General features: G+C 33.7%; 1 protein-coding gene across 4 annotated transcripts in view; it reads left to right on the top strand.

The window, feature by feature from the left end:
- The first annotated feature begins 782 nt into the window (after window positions 1-782).
- LOC100164834 (Krueppel homolog 1) overlaps window positions 783-19,921 on the top strand; it is a 45,174-nt gene continuing 26,035 nt past the window's right edge. Inside the window, exons 1-3 of one of the 4 annotated variants that reach the window (XM_016808238.2) lie at window positions 785-1,062; window positions 12,645-13,622; window positions 16,614-16,691. In XM_016808238.2, the coding sequence (XP_016663727.1) occupies window positions 12,936-13,622; window positions 16,614-16,691 (765 nt within the window). In that variant the 5' untranslated portion in view covers window positions 785-1,062; window positions 12,645-12,935. Of the gene's footprint in view, window positions 1,063-11,759; window positions 12,470-12,644; window positions 13,623-16,613; window positions 16,692-19,921 lie in introns of those variants that run through there. The other 3 variants (XM_029491617.1, XM_016808237.2, XM_029491618.1) reach the window with 3 other exon arrangements.

Raw genomic sequence — 19,921 nt, 5'->3', positions numbered from 1 at the left:
TGCCTTTATGAGGTTTATATTATATAATACACAGAAATCTGAAATCTCATATATATCGGTAATAGGTGCCGTATGATTTGAATTGTAAAAATGCAATACATTACAATTATATAATAGATTATAGGTACATAATTATTAAATGTTCACTTTGGGTTTGCAGGAGATTTGAGCGGTATAAATGAGGCGAAGGTACGATCCACGGACAAGCGATCCGGCAACACAGCACACGCACATCATCGCTGTCACCACATCACCGGACGGTATGACCGGACCCGGGCAATAGGAACAATATCACACGAAACGGAAATATTGTGCCACTTAACCACCGCTGTTTGGATCATTTTCCGGAGTGAACACGACAGGGGACAAATGGTTTAGAATTTAACACGTAGTACAACGTTCCCCATACAGGCTCCATCCCATCCCTAATAGTACCACTACATACACACAAACATAATCTTATATACGTAATACAAATACGCTCCTCGATATCTCCAAATTCGTTCAATCTTAATCTTCCAAACTTAACAACCATAAATATTGCAACGTACATTTCCCCATCAAAACAAATTGCTTAAATATATATTTTTGGCACAAAATTAAGTTAAACATAGTATATTTGAAAAAAAAATTTAAACATTGAAATTCTAAACAAATTTACAAAAATTAATTACTATAAGTAAATAAATAAATTTAAAAAATATTTTATTATTGTTCAATTACATGAATTACTATTTTCGGAACTTTTATACAATAAGAAAATTATCAGAAATTCGTTATACAACATTTTATAAATTTTTAACTTTATTAATATTACCCTTTCGATGTTCCTGAATATTGTGTGATATAAAAAAGAAGTATTTATATTAAATTGATGTGATATTATTTTTATACGCATTGTGTCGTGAAAAACTTTCAGTAGAGAGATAAATATTATAATATACTATAATATACTGGTACCTAGTTCCTTATATTTTATCCTTCTCCTATAGGTTATATTTCCTTAAATTATACCAACAAACAAGCCATCTGCGCAATTCCAAGGCATACTTAATCTGACCGGTAAGTGTATAATATGAAATATTACTTTTTAAATAATGGTCATTACTTATGTAAAGAAAATATTGCGAATTAAATCAAAATAATTTTGTACCAACTGATAAAATGTCTAAAAAAAAAAAAAAAATTATTTTTACTTACGAAGATCAGAAAGATTAATTAAATTAGATTAATCACTAAGCAAGTCAATATTATTTTAGTAGATATAATTGTGATACTCCTTATTATTAACAATAGGTACCTATATAATACCTCAAAGGTATATCTAATTAACATAATATACGTTAGGACTTCCCTACGAAGCGCGATGTATTTACTTTTACTTATATTATTGTATAGAATATAAATGTAAGCAATATTAAACATACCATTGTACTATAAATATTTTATTAGTATTATTTAACCTGCACTTTATTTTTAAGTATAGATAATACAATTTTTTAGAATTATATAGTTATTTCTATAACTTTAATTTGAATCACACTTATGCCGGATAATTTATTGGGTAATTTTGTATTTAAAAAGTAACAGTATTTTATTTACTAACAGCATGTAAATATGATATATTATACCATTTACTGCAATTTTATCTTATATATAAAACATAAATGTGTGAACATTCAAATTAAAAATATAAAAGTAAATATTCATTGTTTTTAATTTTATAATAATATATAGTAGATAATTATAGAAAATATCAATAGGATTCTTCTTATCGGGAAACATATTACATACGATAAGCACATATTTTATTCTATTCTTTATTGTATTTCTGAAAGTAGATATACACATCCTATCTATCTAATATTATGAAATACGTATAATATGACGATATTATAAGATATCAAACTGAAAATATTTGACTGCTCCAGAAGAATAACCTAACCTACCTACATACGTCTTATACTTTTACTTCACAAAAAGTACCCCTGCATATTAACAACAGAAAATATCTGCGGTACCATCCATGTATTGTTTGTAGTTAATGTTTTATCTACCTACCTAATACTCACATATATATTTATTTTACATATACCTGAGAATCAAAATTATGGAAATTGATGTAATATTTGTTGTCAATTTATTGTTAGCTCTACATATACATAATAATATATTGGTCTTACTGTTCGAGATTTTACTTCTAATAAAAACTAATAAAGTAGAAACTATTTTACCTTATACAAAAATAATATTTTTAAATTATCATAAATTACGCATCAAAGTTATATATTATATTATTGTTAATTATCAGTTTAAACTCAATTTAAACAATAAATAATAATTATCAAAAACATAATTATTAAATTTTAACTTCATATGAGTTATTATAATTTAGCACTTTCGTGTATTGATAAATCATCTGAATTTTTTTAATTTTTAAAATGTATAAAACCGATATTATTTCTTATCGGCTGTTGTTTTATAAACCTAGATGATTGATATTGACTCTCATTTCCGTATATAAATTTAATTTTAGACGGGGTCATTACTGAGGAGACTTAAACGTTCGCAAACGAAATGGTGGAAAAAAAACACATTTACCCATAATAAGTAAATAGGTTTTATAATAGTTGGCGTTATCGGGCTGAAATACATAACATTACGGTAATTATAAGTGTTATTACATGATACACAGAAAATAGTTTTGGCCGTCGTTTAAGTACCTATACGTCGAAAATCCACTTGCACGACGCTATATTTCAATCTGCTCCTGGCCGATATATAATTGCCTCGCTCTATCCACGTAACAGCGCTGTACGGGGGTGTAGACTTTAGATATTTTATATAACACATAGCCTTGACAAAATATACCGTAAGCTGCATACGACGGTCATCGCGTGTTTTCCAAAATGGATCCGAAGGGTAAATCGATTGCGACGGGGCAGCAATGTTCACGTGTGTATATAATAATATAATAATATATTATATTATACGTTCGTAGCGGCGGCAGATGCTAGATGTATAAATTATACAGAGGAAGAAGAGTCGGGGTAGGGCGGCGCCCGTGGCCATCCCCACGTATATATTGGGTTGGTCTAGCTCCGCCTACACGCGCACACACACGCACACACGCACACGCGCACACTAGTACGACAGCGATAGAGCTGGTCTAGTGTTATAATAGGTCTCCCTATATTATATTAGATATACGTCCACTATAATTCCGAAGCCCTGTAGTTTTTTTCCATCTAAATAATATTATGGGTACCTACCCTATATAATACTTCTAAATGCGGTTACTTATAATATAATATATTACTTTATACACTAAACGGAATATATTACTGCAAGTACCTCTATATAATATATTAAAATATAATATTATGCGGATTTAGTAAAAATACACGTCAAATATAATTTTTCATCTATAAGGTAGGCATTACTATATTTTTTAATTGACTATAATCCTATATATAGTATATAAACAAGAAATTCCCCACTCTCTCACAATCTAAATATTATAAAATATGTATTATACACGCGTTACCTCACCGCACCGCTCGCCACGTCTCCGCTGTACCTACTTGACATCCAAAAACACAATGTGTATGACGTATTATATAATGTATCCGAACGAGTCTCCCGGCTATATTATTATTATAATATATGCGTGTATAAACTCGCACTCCGTAGTCCACTGTATATATAATATTATCGTTATGATGAATAATTATTATCAATACATGGCTCACGCCCTCGCCGCCACCCATCACAGCCACTTCTGTCCCGTGTCCGTTTAGCATCTAAATACCATACATATTATTATAAGCATACCGGCTGCTGTAGGGGCTGTTATATTTATATTGTAAATGGCCGAATCCATTTTGGCGGAAATTTAAATATTTATTGCTGGACAGTGGACGCCGGACGGTCCGCGGGCGCTGTGCTGCAGCCGGATGGGGAGGGGGGTGGACGGGATAGATAAAAATTTATCTGTTATGATGACCGCGAGCGGTTTGTTGTAATCCCTTTTGAAAATATAATACCAACAAACGGTAATGGTTTAGGAATTCCGACAGATAAATCAACAAGAAAAACACCGTCCACTATACATGTATACATATATTATTTTACACAGCCGTTGCGTATATATTCATATATTATTATGATATTATTGTGATAGTGGACACCCCCTCAATCTCTTTCCCGCCACCAACCTATCCGTTTTTTAGGGGAGGGCATTTTGTCGGGCAGCGCCACCGGGGCGTTACTAGAAAATATAATATGTATATTTCGCCGCGATGATGTATAAAATACATTTTATCGTACGTTTGCGCGACCGTGAGTGGTGTTGTTGTGCAAACACGCGGACGGTTCGTATAAATACACAATATACATTATACCTGAGCAGTATATGACTATTCTAACCGTGCGCACAAAGTCCGATCAACCGAACACGGGGTAAGTCTGCAAATGGTTTTGCGTCTTATTATTATGCAATTATTATATTATTTTCTCCGTTCTTTTCGCGTGCGTTAATTTCGACGTGATGCACCTGTTGTAGCGATTTACATTTAATTTTTTTTTTTTACGCCGTTGCAGCGGTGGTAAACTGCACTGCACGTCGGCGGAATGCGATACATAAATCAACGAGACCGCGTGAATAACGTATAATATTTGTTCGCTTCTTTTCGTACGGTTTTTTTTTTGCGTCTCTCCCGCAAAAGTCGTTTTCTAATGCGTACGACTATGTGCGCGTAAAATATAGTAATATACATAATATACCTTTAATCGTATAAAGAACAAAACTCGTATTTTTATTATTATTTAATGTGCTCGCGCCCGGCCAGGAAATCATAAATATCGCAATCGCACGTGTATGATATATAGGTACACTGCGGCAGGGAAATGAGACACGAGCAGCAGATGCGGGCCGAAGTAATTTTTCAGTGCTCGCGATGCAGTTTGGTTTTTTTTTCGTATGCGCAGGCTCTTATTGGGATAGGTAGAATATACCTGCCTGCATGTGTGTGTACATATTTAACATTGTGTATGCTGTTTTTTTCCGCGTGCAAATAACGTATATTATATAGGTATATATAAGTATGATAATTTTATAATATAATGTGCATCGTCGACGTGTCGTCTCGTCGTCGGTGGAGCGCAGACGTATAATATAATAAATCGAAATTGTTTATCGGCTTCGTATACGTACCTATAATATGCCAAAACCTCTGAGCTTTCAGCGCGCACTACACGTACTCGGCGGTCATAATTTCTTCTTTGCGCCCGTTATATAATATTATGTCTCTCTGCCTTTTTTCCATATACTTTTCTTATAATAATGATAATAATAATAATATATCCGCGCCCGATTTATTACGTTATTATTGCTGCGGCGGTGAAACGGACGGACACGCGGCGCGTACAATATTAATATAACATACAGGTATATACGTCATGAACATATAGGTACAATACCTACATAATATTATATATAGAAATATATTATATATAGGTTGCTGTAACCACAGTCGCCACGCGTGGGAATCGAAACAATAATATGAGAGCGTACGCCGCCACTGAGCTCGGATTACCGACTTCAATGTTATATATTATTATGTAGGTATACCTGTATGTTATATAGCTATATATGTGTTTAAAACAGTATTATATCGGCCAGCACAGCAGGGCTCGTCGCGAAAGTGCACCATACGTCATATTATAATATACACACCCCCCCGTCATCGAGGCGCACGCCGTCGCAACAAGAATATTATGTATATTGCACCGTATTTTCTTTCTCTGGAAATCGTCTGCCCCTCCACCCCGTAGTGTCGTGCTGTGGCACACACGCGTATTACGATGCATAAATGCATAATATATCTAGTGCATCCAAACAGCAATTATCATAATAATAATAGTTTAAGTGATCGCGTGTAAAATCCAAAAGCAGTTATATTTTTTGCCGTTAAAAAGTATAATATTTACCAAATAAGGCACCAGGCGTTGTATAATATTACTCCTCGTTTTCGCCGCTATTACGGTTATACCGTAAATATTTATTACGCTCTAAAGATAACACGCGAAAAAATTATAAATGAACCGTATCATGTTATAGGTTTATAGCGCATTACTTTTACTATCGGCCATTATAATATCCACCTACACACCAACTTTTTACAATATGAAAACTTTAGAAGTTTGTTCTCAACGTCCAATTAAAAATAAATAATAATAATAATAATAGTACACTAGTACAGGTTCAGAAAATCCACGTGAAGGTAGTATGTACATTGTCTATTCATTATATTGTTTATATTTTATTATACAGTAATCATTTTTAATAGTTATAATAAAAATAAATAATGGAAAAAAAGCCATCATTAATCACTTTTTATAAAAATAAATATTCCTTATCCTAGTATAATAATCTGAGTATTAGTGTAGGTTTTATTGGAATTGATTTAAACATTAATATAACAATTAAAAAAAAAAATTGTGCTCAAATCTGCACGCTCAGTAAGTTTAGTTACTGTGATACATTTATGTAATTTTCTTTTTAGAAATGTTATCTATTTAGGCATTATTAATGATTGTTATAACTATGTTCATTTTATTATTATAATTTTTTTTTTTTTTTTTTGATACCTTACAACTTCGTCAGCACGAGTCATGTTCTAGTATACTAACTAATGTTATAACATTATATTTGCAACTAGTTTCAATACAGATAGCTTATGTAGTGTAAACAAGCAATGAAAAATTAACAATTAGTTTAAAAATTACACTTTTAAATCTAATTAAATAAACAGTTTGATTTTAAAAAGTTAATAATTACATTTTTTTGTTCGGAATTTGGTCACTTGAGGAGGACTAAGATTTATTTTTCCTGTCGAGGAATTGGTAAAACATATGTTAGATATTTCACTTATGTGTGGTATAATTATTTGTCGGCAAATATTTTTGCATTGCATATATGTCCTATAGAGTATAGACTATTACTATAGTATACCAATCTTATCGATAGTATAAAATATAAATTGATTTGGCGACGCGACTACCATACCAACGAAATACATCATACTCACAATTATTATCAAAACACGAATATTAGATATATTAAATTATATGAATTTGTCAAATTTTGATTGAGTAATATTTTTCATGTGTACTTGTGCTTATGCATCAAGTAAACATCTTTATATTATAATTTATAATAGTAGTATAAGTCAATCCTATAATAATTATTAGCATATTATACGAATATACGATGTACCTACCTCAACTTATATAACGGCGTGAAATGTCTTTCCTTCTTTTGAAATAATTTAAATAATAAAACCTTACAATAAAACGTATAGGTACGCTCAATAAAAACGGCAACGGCAACTTGAACATAATATTGTTATTATCGCGATAATCAAATAACAACGACACCCTTTTAATTTACCTTTCATTTTGAAAATTATAGGTAGGTACATATTACACAACGTTTAAAAACTATTATAACATTACGACATCGCATTCGGAAACAACAATTCTGTAAAGTGGACTAAAAAAAAAAACGCCAACACCGTCGTAAACAGCATAATATTATAATATTACGATAAATACGAGTTTGCACACGCGAAAAAATGGTGATTGTGTGACGTCGTGTCGGGGCGCGAGCGCTCGGCGGTCACGACCGGCCGGTGTGTTTAATTAGCGCCGTCGTCGAAATTAACAAAAAAAAAAGGGTTACCGCCGCGATAGGGGCAAACACTTTTGAGGGGTGGGCCAGAGTTAACTGACGTGCAGCTGGACGTCCGTGTGCGTGCGTGCTTATACGCGCGGACGTTGATTATAATAATAATATAATGTGTAGTATATACCTGACACCTGGTCCGCGAGGGATAATAATATCATAATAATATAATATTATAATATATATAATAAATCGCAATCGCCGAATATAATGCAGGTATACGATATTCCACTGTCGGGTTTTGATTGAGGGGGGGGGGGGTAAGCACGCGCCGTCGTAGTGTCCGCGACAAGAAAACAAAAAGCCGCGAAGGGATTGTTGCCCCGAGGTCATAATTGTATAATACATAATGCCAGCTATAACGGCGCGACGACCTTTTTTTCTCTCCTCTTCGTCGCTCTCGCTCACTCTCACAATGTCTCTCTCGTTAAACAATGCTATAAATGTTTTCGTTATTTTTTTTTTTTTTCATTTACGTCCGCGGACAACAAAAGACCGCGGGTCATCATCGCGGACGACCCGCGACGACTTGTATATCACATACTGTATTATATAATACGTTTGCACATCAGCTGCGCTCGCGATGCCCGCGAATTTATTCATAAATGTCCGCGGGCCAGCTGCACCAGACAACGGTCTCCCGGCACCCCCCTTAAGGGGCGACCAGCCGCCAGTTGACCCTTTGACCGAAAACGGGACAACGCGACCATACATCATATAGGTATACATAGCCCATACCTATCCCGCGCGCGGATCCCTCTTCGCGACCGTCGCCCGAAAACAATAATAATATAATAAGTACTCGGTCGTTTTTTTTTACATGACGTATAAAGGCACGCGCTCGTTCCAACGCACATATGAAAATACTCGTTTTTGTTATTATTAATGGGCCATTGATGGTCATCCCTTTTTTTCCGTCGGATTAGACGGCGCATGTTGGCCGCGCACCTGGCGATGAACTTTTCCCGTTTTATACCCGCGGTCTATATATAATAATAAATTATCATACGAGCGTTATACGAACGTTACACGAAGCGGTGGTATATTATGTTTTTATTTTTGAATACGCAGAATACGTAGAATACCGAATGGCATACTATTTTAAAGTGAAAAACACATAGGTAATGCAAAATAACGTTACGTTTTATATACAGTTATATCGATTATTTAGATTTAAAATTGCGATAATTTTAATATTTTTTAACAGACAAATACATTTTTTATACTATATAATATACAAATAAAATGCATTGAAACAATTAATATAAAAAAAAATGATTTTTTTGTATAATTACCCATTAGAATTTCTTACTATGAAAAAAAAAGTAATACAAGTAATACATAGGCTATAGACACCTATACCTAAAGTGATTAAAACATTTGTATCTACCCAGTTTACAATTTTGTTTCTGGAACGCACAAACGTAGCAGAGTGCTCTACTGTGTAGTCGGTGATTTTTTTTAAAACCTTGTTTATAGTTTATACAATATTTTCTGAGTTAAAATGAATGAACCGCGTTAGAGGTTAAATAAACTAGCATAATGTTCTATCGATAACAATTATTTATACAGCGATAATGGAACCGTAGTTTCCCATAGATATTATTTTTTATATTCTCACTCGAGATAAATAAGCTAATATGAAATAATTATCTTTAAAGCGAAGTTCACCTGTTGGCTATTATTTAACCTTAAAAAAACTAATGCAATTTGTCTATTGATATGCGTTTACATCAAAATTTAAAATATGATGTATTCTTCAATGATCAAATGCAATGATACCATGGTATTTTATAAAAAATATTAATTTATTAATCTGTGTAACGACTAGATGTTAAGTTTAAAATACCGGAATTCATATGTGACCACTGACCAGTGATCACACACACGACACCGGACGATGTTTATGTACTTGGGTTGGAAATTTAGAATGATTTCAAATTACCTATTATGCGTACCTATCAAATAACAAGGACCTACTCATTATCATTTACATTGCTTACCCTAAGGATAAAAGGAATGCTAAAAACGAACAGTTCAGTAATGTTTGTGGACAAATTTAATTCAGATACAAATATATCGATTGGATATTCGGGTTTTTTTTTGAAATTTAACATGTCGTGGATTTAAATAAACAAAATAATTATTAAAATTGTATTGTTGTGAAAATTTAACAAACCGATTCACTAGAATTATATTAAGATTATGGGTTAGTTGAATTTGAAAATTATGTTTTGAAATAAAACTTTACTGAACTGGAATATGGTTTTGGTTATTTACATATGAATATATGATATTATATCATTAACGGAAAATGCATAAATTACCGTATATTTTTATTCATTACCTTTTTGTTTGAAGTGATAATAATATTGCATATTTTTATTGAAAGAATTATAACGATACATCAGCAAACATTTCAGGAAAAAATCTTTGAACCCGTGAGTTAGATAACAAACGTTGCAGTAATTTTTATCAGAAATGCATTACAATGCACACTGCACAAATGCATAATTAATTATATGTTTTTATACTTATCCTATTATATTCCTACACATTTTATATTTATATATTTCAAAAACCCGGAAACTGCATCGAGGCACTATTAGCCTGTTTTTAGGTCAGGAATAAAAATTTAAAAAAAATAGGTTATTACAGTATCTTTATATATTATATATTTTATGTTATTAGCAGGTATATGTATTTACATTTTCTTTTCAATATTTGTTTTTCTATTTTATTCGTGGACGCGTGCCACACGGCTTATATTATCGATCAATTGACGCTCATATAGTATATGTAGTGATATGTAAATGATTTTCTTACACAACTGTTTTGCTTGATGTATAATATTTTATTTTATTATATTATTAGAACTAATAATTAGTGTTTGATTTTTTTTTTTTGTTTCAAATGTAACTATATTAAATAACAACTAATAACTAATCGCGAGTTTTATCGTTATTGTTCAGTTGAGTGAATTGTGTCGCTAGGGCGATTACTCCAGCATAAAAATATGTAAGACATATTATTATATTATTTTTTTTTATTATTATAATATATATCACACAAGAGGACATTCTCATATTGTAGGTAGGTACTAGGTACGTAGAAAAACTATTTCCCGATTTCGATTGAAAGACAAAATACGAGGATTGTTGAATTTGTGCTCATAGATGATAACTTACACATTAATATTTTTTTTTTTACTCACACATTTTTATCTCATTAGTCATCTCGTTTTCTAATTCTACACGTAATATCATGTTGATATAAAATTATAATATCCGAAGTTTCTCGCGTAATTTAATTGTATAGTTTTCGTTCCGAAACGTCAATCGCAACGATATCTTCCGGGCTAAATATGAAACATTTCAACCCTTTCTGTACGGAAGGGTTAAATTCGGGAAGGGTGTCCGTAAGGCAGCGCCACCAGACGGCAATAAAAACGTTCAGAATAATCAAAAACGAGTTTTAATGTCATGAAAGTTCACTAAAATTTTTACGAAAAAAAATCAAACAGAACTATTTAAGCAATTACCTATCTATATAGTCACAAACGTAAAACACTCGATTGCATAAGCTTACATACATAGTCTATATATTTTTTTTTATACATACCTTATAATGTAATATGAAATTATCTATGATATTATTATTTTTCATTTGACCGACTAGATTCTCGAATTCTCAATTGTTTCTCGTGCGAAGCGTTCAAACGTAAATCTTTATGCGACCAAACGACCAGAATATATATATTATACTATATTATATTATACTATGCAGAACCACGTTACCTATACATGATATTATGATGTACAAAATTTAAATCTAATAATATGTTAGAATAATAATATAATAAAAAATATTTTTCGGACACTCGCGTGGCGCCGTGTACATATATATCGTATACAATTATTATTATATGATAGTAGCGTGTCGCGTCGGGCGCGAAGACGGTGTGAAAGGAAACGGAAAAACCGAGCAGCGTATTGTGGGTGGGCGGTGCGGGGAGCGGAAAAAAGGCGCTGGGTCGGCTGCGGCTGGGGCGGGAAAACGAAAAACGAAAAAAATAAGAATAAGGGTAGAACGGAGGGAAAACTACACCCCCTATCGCTTCTTCGCCGTCTGTGGCGGGGGTGGGACGAGCGACCGAGAGAAGAGAGAGCGCTAGGGGCGGACGCCGGCGCAGAAATACGCACGTAAGGAAAACGTCTGGCGGTGTACCGCGCGCTCTTCCTAAGAGGGAAAACCCGACCCCTATAGCGCCGCGGCGCGCACGGCCGTAGAAAAGGACGGCGCGCGGCGGCCGGCACACGCTACCGACAGGGACGGCGATATGTCCGCGACTCCAAGACATCTTGGCCGCGTATCTCCTCAGTCGCGCCGCGACGCCGACACAAGACGCCGCCACCGCCGCCGCCGCCGCTCTTACCGCTCTTACCGCCGCCGCCGCCGCCGCGAGTGCTACACACACACATACACACGCGCGCGCTCAGTTCGCCGCGCTCGTACAGCCGACGTTTTTCCGGCCCGGCGTCTTGAGACGTCGCTCAGTCTCAAGACTACTCCGACGTCGCGAACACCTTAGGTGCCCGACTCCCGATTTAGGCGTACACGCACGCACATACAATTATTTACATCTCTGCGACACTCCGATAGTATATAATTTCGTATACAGCAAGTGTCGCGAACGCAGCTTGCAATACTATTTTACGCACGGTTCGTTGATATATTTTATGATTTATTTTTATTCATAAAAAATTTTCACTCGTCTGGCACGCGCGTTCGTCTCGTTATTTTTATTTCAAAAATATATTATAAAATATTTTTTTTTTCATGTTTTAAAACACGTTTTAACTCTCGGGTTTTCAATTTTTTTTTTTTTTTTTTACAGATCTGAAAGAAAAATTTCCTTTTTCTCTTTCCGTAATCGTGTAGTAGTGCAGATCGAGTGAATTGCTTCCGGACGAATTTTACGCGCGTCATGTGCGGCCAATACTGTTACTACGGCTATCACTACCGCTGTCACCACTGTGTCTGATCATCGTTTGGACACACGAGCGAACAGAGAGAAAAAAATATATCAGAAAATTGTTTCACATCAGTCAAGACGATCTCTTCGGCCCCGCTGGATCTTCGCGCCTCGCCCGGCCACGAACACCTGCAGGGCGACGACGACGACGAAATGTCGGCGGACATACAACAGCAACAGCAGTCTGTGTTGTTGCAACGGCCGGTGTTCAAGATGAACCCGGCCGCGGATTTCTGGCAGCAACAGCGACAACAGTACCAGCAGCAGCAGCAACTCCAGCAGCAGCAGCAACAACAGCAGCAGCAGCAGCAGCAGCAGCAGCAACAGCAGCAGCAACAACAGCAGCAGCAGCAGCAGCAACAGCAACAGCAGCAGGCGGTTGACTCTTCGCCGTCGCCACAACCTCAGGCAGCGCCACCGCCGCCCACGCTGCAAGTCAACCATGACCAGCAGCAAGTTCCATCCTCCATCGTCGGAGTCGGACAACAACAGCAGCAGACGCCGAACAACGTACAGGTGACGGCTGACGAGGCGATCGCCATAGTCGCTCAACAAGTCGCACAACACCAACAACGGCAACAACAACAGCAACAACAACAACAAACGCAAAACGTCGAGATGACCGACGACACGGACGTCATCGTCGGACAACCGTCACCGGCGGCTATCCGCGCAGCCGTCCAGCAACAGCAACAGCAGGACTCGTCATCAGCCGCAGGACTGGCCGGACAACCACCGGTCGCCGGCGACCCGTCCGTATCCGTCGTCATCAACCAGAACAATTCTCTCGTGCTGAGCGACCCAAAAATGATGACCGAAAAATTGGTCAGCGAACTACAGGTGAGTCCATATTTTTATTTCCACGCGTAATTACATTGCAATAATTAATATTATGTCCACAAAACAAAAATAAAACCCGCTTTCCCTCCACAATAACAATTTATTTATCGACAAGTGTTTATATCAAATTTTTTTTAAGATTTTTTTTATTATTCTAATGAGAAATTGGATTTTAAAAATAACGTTATAACAATATAATATGAAAAAATACGTGCAGGATTTTCCTTTTTTTGACAGGGAATATATTTTCCACCGTAAAGCGATTATTATAATTTTTTTAATGATATAACAATATGTTGCCTATGATTAAGTCTCGAAATAATGTTAGTTTTAAAAATAATAATTTTCAAACTACAAATATAATTTGTCTAATTAAAACATATTAAATATGTTACAATCCAATTTTAATTAAAATAAATTACAATTAGAACAAAATTATTATCATGGCTGATACAATTTAATTAAACGAATGAAATAAAATAATCTTTGAAAAAACATTTAAATGATATATTTTAACGAAAAACATTTTATAGTTAAAATAATAGTTTTTTTTAGTCTTTATAATATTTTAAATTGTAACACTCAAAATATTATCATTGCAAAGTGTGCTATTGAGTTTGTATTTTAAACTTTGAAAAAAAATAAATTTTTCATCTAAAATATCAATGAATAAAATGTTAAACTAAATTTCCCGTTTTATCTCAAAGCAAAATTTTTATTTATTGTTCATAATATATATTTATTTTAAAATATATCACATACGAATTAGTTTCAAAAAAAATATTATTTTTAAGTAAAAAAAGCCTGCACGTGTACTTGGATTGAAATAAGTAGAAAAAACACATCTTTATTTTTAAAATTAAATTATACCGAGGTAAAAAAATAAATGTACTGAAATAATATTAATACAAAACAGATTGTTGGCATAATACCAAATAGAAAGAGTTGATGACGGCCAGTGAAAAAAAACGTAATTATAAGCGACATATTATAGGTAAAAATTATGATAGGGAAAAACCGAAGATATTATATTTAATATTTAATTTTGTTACTCAATCGCAATTATTAAAAAAATTAATACCTAAATGTTCATAATATAAATATCCTCTAATTTTCTTAATTATATTTAAAAAAATCTTCTAGTCAACTTAATTTTAACTTTTTAAGAACTAATATAATACCAAGTATAAAAACATTTATTTTAAGTGTATATGTTTATTTTATAGATAGTCAGATAGATTTTTTTATTTTTTTTGAGAAAGATAATTTGTGTAAATTAATTTAAATAAAGCAACCAAAATATAAACTATTAAATAAAAAAAAATAACCTTGACATTGATACTGAATTATTGACAGTTAATATTAGGTATTAATCTTAAAACCACTGTTATTTTATGTATGAAAAATTCATATTTATGTTTCGTAACCATCCAAAAAATAATTTTACGTTGGTTTAGTGGTTTAAATTTGTAAGTGTTTTATTTCATTGCATCAAACTTTTATGAATTAATATTATTCTACTGTTAACTAATAAGTACAAATAAGTAATATCTATAATATATACATCAAATGGCGTGCCAAGCATGGACTGTTGGCTTCATTCCTCTTGAAAGGCTTCAAACTAAAAAATTAAAGCATGCCGAAATAAATCTCGTTTACTAATAATTGTACAGTAGATACAGTAACGAAAAATAGCAAACAAACTAACTAAGCTTTAAAAGTATATAAAACATTACTATAAACTTACAAGTAAAATGCACTGTTGACCAAATAACAAGATAAAACAAAAAATAACGGCAAAAAAGTAATGATAAAACAATTAAATACCAAAAAATATGATCATGTTTAATGTGTAAAATTAGTATGTTGAATTGTGAAATTGAAGTGAACGACTGGACACGGTACACCAGTATGCCGTGGTCATTGTTGCCCAAACTCCTGCGGGGTAGTTTTTTTCTCGAATGCCTAACCTTATAAAAACCGGTCGACCGGCTTGAGCACGGGCTACACAACCGGATGGTCGCCAGGAGGTGTTACGCAACACGCGCGACCCCTATTAACATGTAGGGTATTTCGAAATGGGGTAGCCCTTAGTAATTCATTTTTATATTTTTGGGGTGCCGACTGGCCATTTGAGCCACTGTCGTTCTTTAGTTTCGACACAGTTTTTAAATTCTCCTGGAAAAAACTCATATTATCGTTAATAATAATAATAATTACAATTTTTATGCTATAAAAACAATATTATAATATTGAGAATGATCGTAGTTTTTTTATAGGGGAGGCCTGAAAGTTTTGCCTACGAAAAAATAGGAGTAACTCGCGTGGTAAAAACTTGTGGGTGGGTGAGTGTATGGAGAATGTGGACGGGGAGGACATAAGGAAACTCAGTTTAAGGACGAAGGGGCAAAAGGAATCGGAAAGGACCTGCGCGTTTCTGCCGGTCGGTTACAGTGTGCGGTGGCGCGCTCTTCACTCAGAGCTTTTTGCCGCCCGACACCGACACCAAACCGTAGTGACCACGTGAACACAACACGAGTCACAACCCCTTTGGCCGAATTGAAGCCAAATAACATGTGTCTGACAAACGTATTTCGAAAATAAAAAATATGGATAATTATTCTAAACGTATAATAAACTAATAATATATAACAGTAATGATAACTGCCGACAGGATTTTTCAAAAATATAAATCAGAATAAAAGTGTACCACATTAGACCAACATTAGATAAAAGATAAAATATAATCAATAAAAAATAATTTTACTTATGAATAATATGATATCGATTAAAAAAAAACTCTCAAATATCCGGGTTGTGATTATCGAAATCTTGTAGTACCTACCAACCTATATGCAGTACAGCCTATATACAATAATATGTTGTTACTAATAAAATGTTTTGTCGTTTGACTCTAACCAATGAAAAAAAGATACATTTGTGTATTGTTTTTTTTTTTAATGCTGCTTATTGTGGATTCACCATGTGCAGAACCGATCGATATCAGACCGCACTCTTGAAGAATGCTGGTCCACTCTTCAGCGAGTCAGCTGGAACGTCTTTCGTTCAGTACGCTATTTTTACATATAACAATTTATTGTATAATCGTATAGTATTCTATATAATATTTTATTGTACTTTCATTTTGTTTATGGTTTTATTTCGAACGAATAGCGTGTTTTATGCGTGTGTGTGGAATTTTTGTTTGGTTATTATTATATCATTATTATTTTGCTCACTTTTCGCCTGCATGTTTTTATTACCCTCCCGAAAAGTCAAAATCGCTTTTTATTGTAATATGACTGAAATTTGTTTACTGCACGTTCCTTTCGATATTATTTTTGTGTGCTATACAACACATCATAATATAGGTATTGTTTATTTGTATATATATATATTATATATATGTTTATATATTTATACCTATATCAGTCAAGAGGGGGTGGAGTGAGAGCACTAAAAATATACCAAGAAAAATACCGTATTACAAAAGTCTTCAGGTCACGCGACCGTTCTACCTACGGACGTCTCCTGTCAATATACACACTCACACACAAATACCCTTTGCAGGCAATCGTGTGGAAAAAATCAAGCTGCTCATTTGGTTCTATCACGAGAAAACATATTATATACCTACGATCCATATGTACATATACATATATACATAATATTATATATTATATATGTACCGTAGTATATTATATTGTTTTTAATATTATTATACTTTTTCAAATTTAACTGTTTGACAATTTTGAACAAAAATAAAATAAAAACCGATCGTCGAACAATATAAAATCGTCCGTCAATATATACTTCCCGAGATAGAGATCTTCGGGGTAAAATATTCCATTTTTCTACTGTTATATAGGATCGATGACCCTCTATAAGTTTTGCATAACGTCAATTAAAACCATTTTGTCGTAACAAAGGATACTCCTTCTGTTTGGTAACGGCGGCCGCCGTCACCGCCACCGCCGCGCTGTCTTCTTGTCCCTCCAATAATAGCCGTATGAAGTCCGATTGTGTTTTTGTATGTAAATATACATCCATCCGCTATCTTGATTCCGCCGTCCAAACTCAATTAATGAATTCTCCTTTTTACCTTTTTTTTTACCTCCCCTCCACCACGCACCCGATTATCCACGTCGCGGTTTCCTCCGAGAAGACATGACGCTGACATGTGCCACGGACAAGGTTAATTAGAGCGATATACGAGCACACCGGTGCATCTATAAAAGTCATTGAAAGTCCATCCGCGATCCGTTCATCTTCGAAACCGTGAGAAAATACCGTTAGCAGCTGTTAAAAAATTATATATTTTTTTTTACACGGTCCTTTTGTTTTATAAAATAGAAACCCCAGTCTGTTATCATGCATACGGGGACAATCCGGTTTATTTTTTTCATTAACAAGAGGATTAAAAAAAAAATCATATCTCTTACATACGGTATTACAACGGTTAAAATAAAAAAAAACACCACTAAAACGGTATTAATACAGTATTAAAATGTTTATTTTTTTCGTTCAAATTTTATCTTATCTTAATTTTTTATGTACATATGAATTAAATGAATCGAATTGACTTCATGTACATATTATAACATATTGTAATTAATTAAATTACAAATATTATAAATTTCATATTCATTCGATTCTATATTTATAACATGTTATCAGTTTAATAGGTAAAACTTAAGGCACTATTTGCTATAGTTTCATAAAAATATAATATATATACATACTGCAGCAATTTTAAACTCACAAAAAATAAAAATAAAATGCCTATAACTTGTTTTAATTAATAAAGTTATTCGAGTATTATAATATAATACCTATTTGTGATTTTCGCCATTAATCGCATTGTTTTTTAACATAGTATTCTTTGTTAATGTTGAATCTTAAAAAAATATGCAGCAAAAAGTAATTTATAGTACATTAGTATTTATAGTTAATACTTAATAGTAGCCGTACAATATTATACAATATATCATAATAATATTGCATATCTGTTGATTAATATTATGTTCTATATAATTATATTAAAAGATGCAATCTATAATTTTTAACTTTCATTTTACCGGTCCATTTCTGCAACCACCGGTCACGTATAAACGTGTATTTATTATATATTTGAACGCAAACGTTTTGGAAAAATATAGCAATTTTAATTAGCTCTCGTCGGTGTAATATCTTAATGCACCTATAAAATAATATTAGTCACTATAATATACTCGTATTATGCCCTTTTGCTCCCATTGCAGAAACAATGATACGAGGAATACATTTTTTTTTAGTATTTAAATTATTGTACAGTATAGTGAGCGTGCATTCGAATCACGTCGGCCGGCGGAAGCCAACCCATGAAGCGGTCCGAAATCCGAAGGCCTGATGGCGGCAGCGGTACGCCGTAAACCTATTATTGTAAAACAATGAAAAATTGTATCGAACATAAAAAAATGAAAATAAAATAATCGAAAATAATTAAAAAAGTACTCAGAACACAATGCCTTAAAATCGCCGGACCGAGGAAACAACACCTAGCGATACTAATGGTAGATAAGGGGGGGAGGGGAGAGGGCTCACCACAATGGCGGCAGTTCGGACCCAGCAATTTCATACGCAAATACTTATACATAATAGTTATAATAATAATAATAATAACAACAACAATAATAATGATAATATTATTATAATGCGAGTAGTAAAACAAAACGAAAAACGTCGTCGAGGCTTCCGAAAGAAATAAATTCGAACGCGGCACGCGAGAAACGCGAATGGGGCCATAAATAAAACGCCACCAACGCGTTTATTTTTCTGCTAAGAAAATCCCGCGCGCGCGTATTTTATAATATAAATAGGTAAACCTATAGTATTGTCCCGGGGCGGACGGCGCCGCCCAACCCTCGAAAGTAAGAAAAAAATTATTGTTATTACGATGTATCGTTATCTGATTTCGGTGGCCAAAAACGCCACACGAACCGCGGTGCACAAAATCTCCGATCAAAATTAAATTTATCGTATTATGCACGGCGCTGGTGAGCACCTAGCCGTGTTTTCTTTATACAAAATTATTATTTCCGTGAAAATAAAAAACAAATTTAAAAAACAAAAACGTAAATACTAAAAAAATCGGAGTGGTGCGCGCATCGTCCGCGAAAAGAACAACACTTACTCGGAGGTGCGCGTAATAATAATACAATAATATATTATGACGACGCGCAACGACACTCCACACTAGGGCGACCGCAACGTCGCGGTATATTATTATTAATAATTAGGCATTATTATTATTATTATTA

This window comes from Acyrthosiphon pisum, chromosome A3, assembly GCF_005508785.2.
Source record: "Acyrthosiphon pisum isolate AL4f chromosome A3, pea_aphid_22Mar2018_4r6ur, whole genome shotgun sequence".
NCBI lineage: Eukaryota > Metazoa > Arthropoda > Insecta > Hemiptera > Aphididae > Acyrthosiphon > Acyrthosiphon pisum.
The sequence above is the reverse complement of the archived record's forward strand: the minus strand, read 5'-3'. Positions and strand labels throughout refer to the sequence as shown.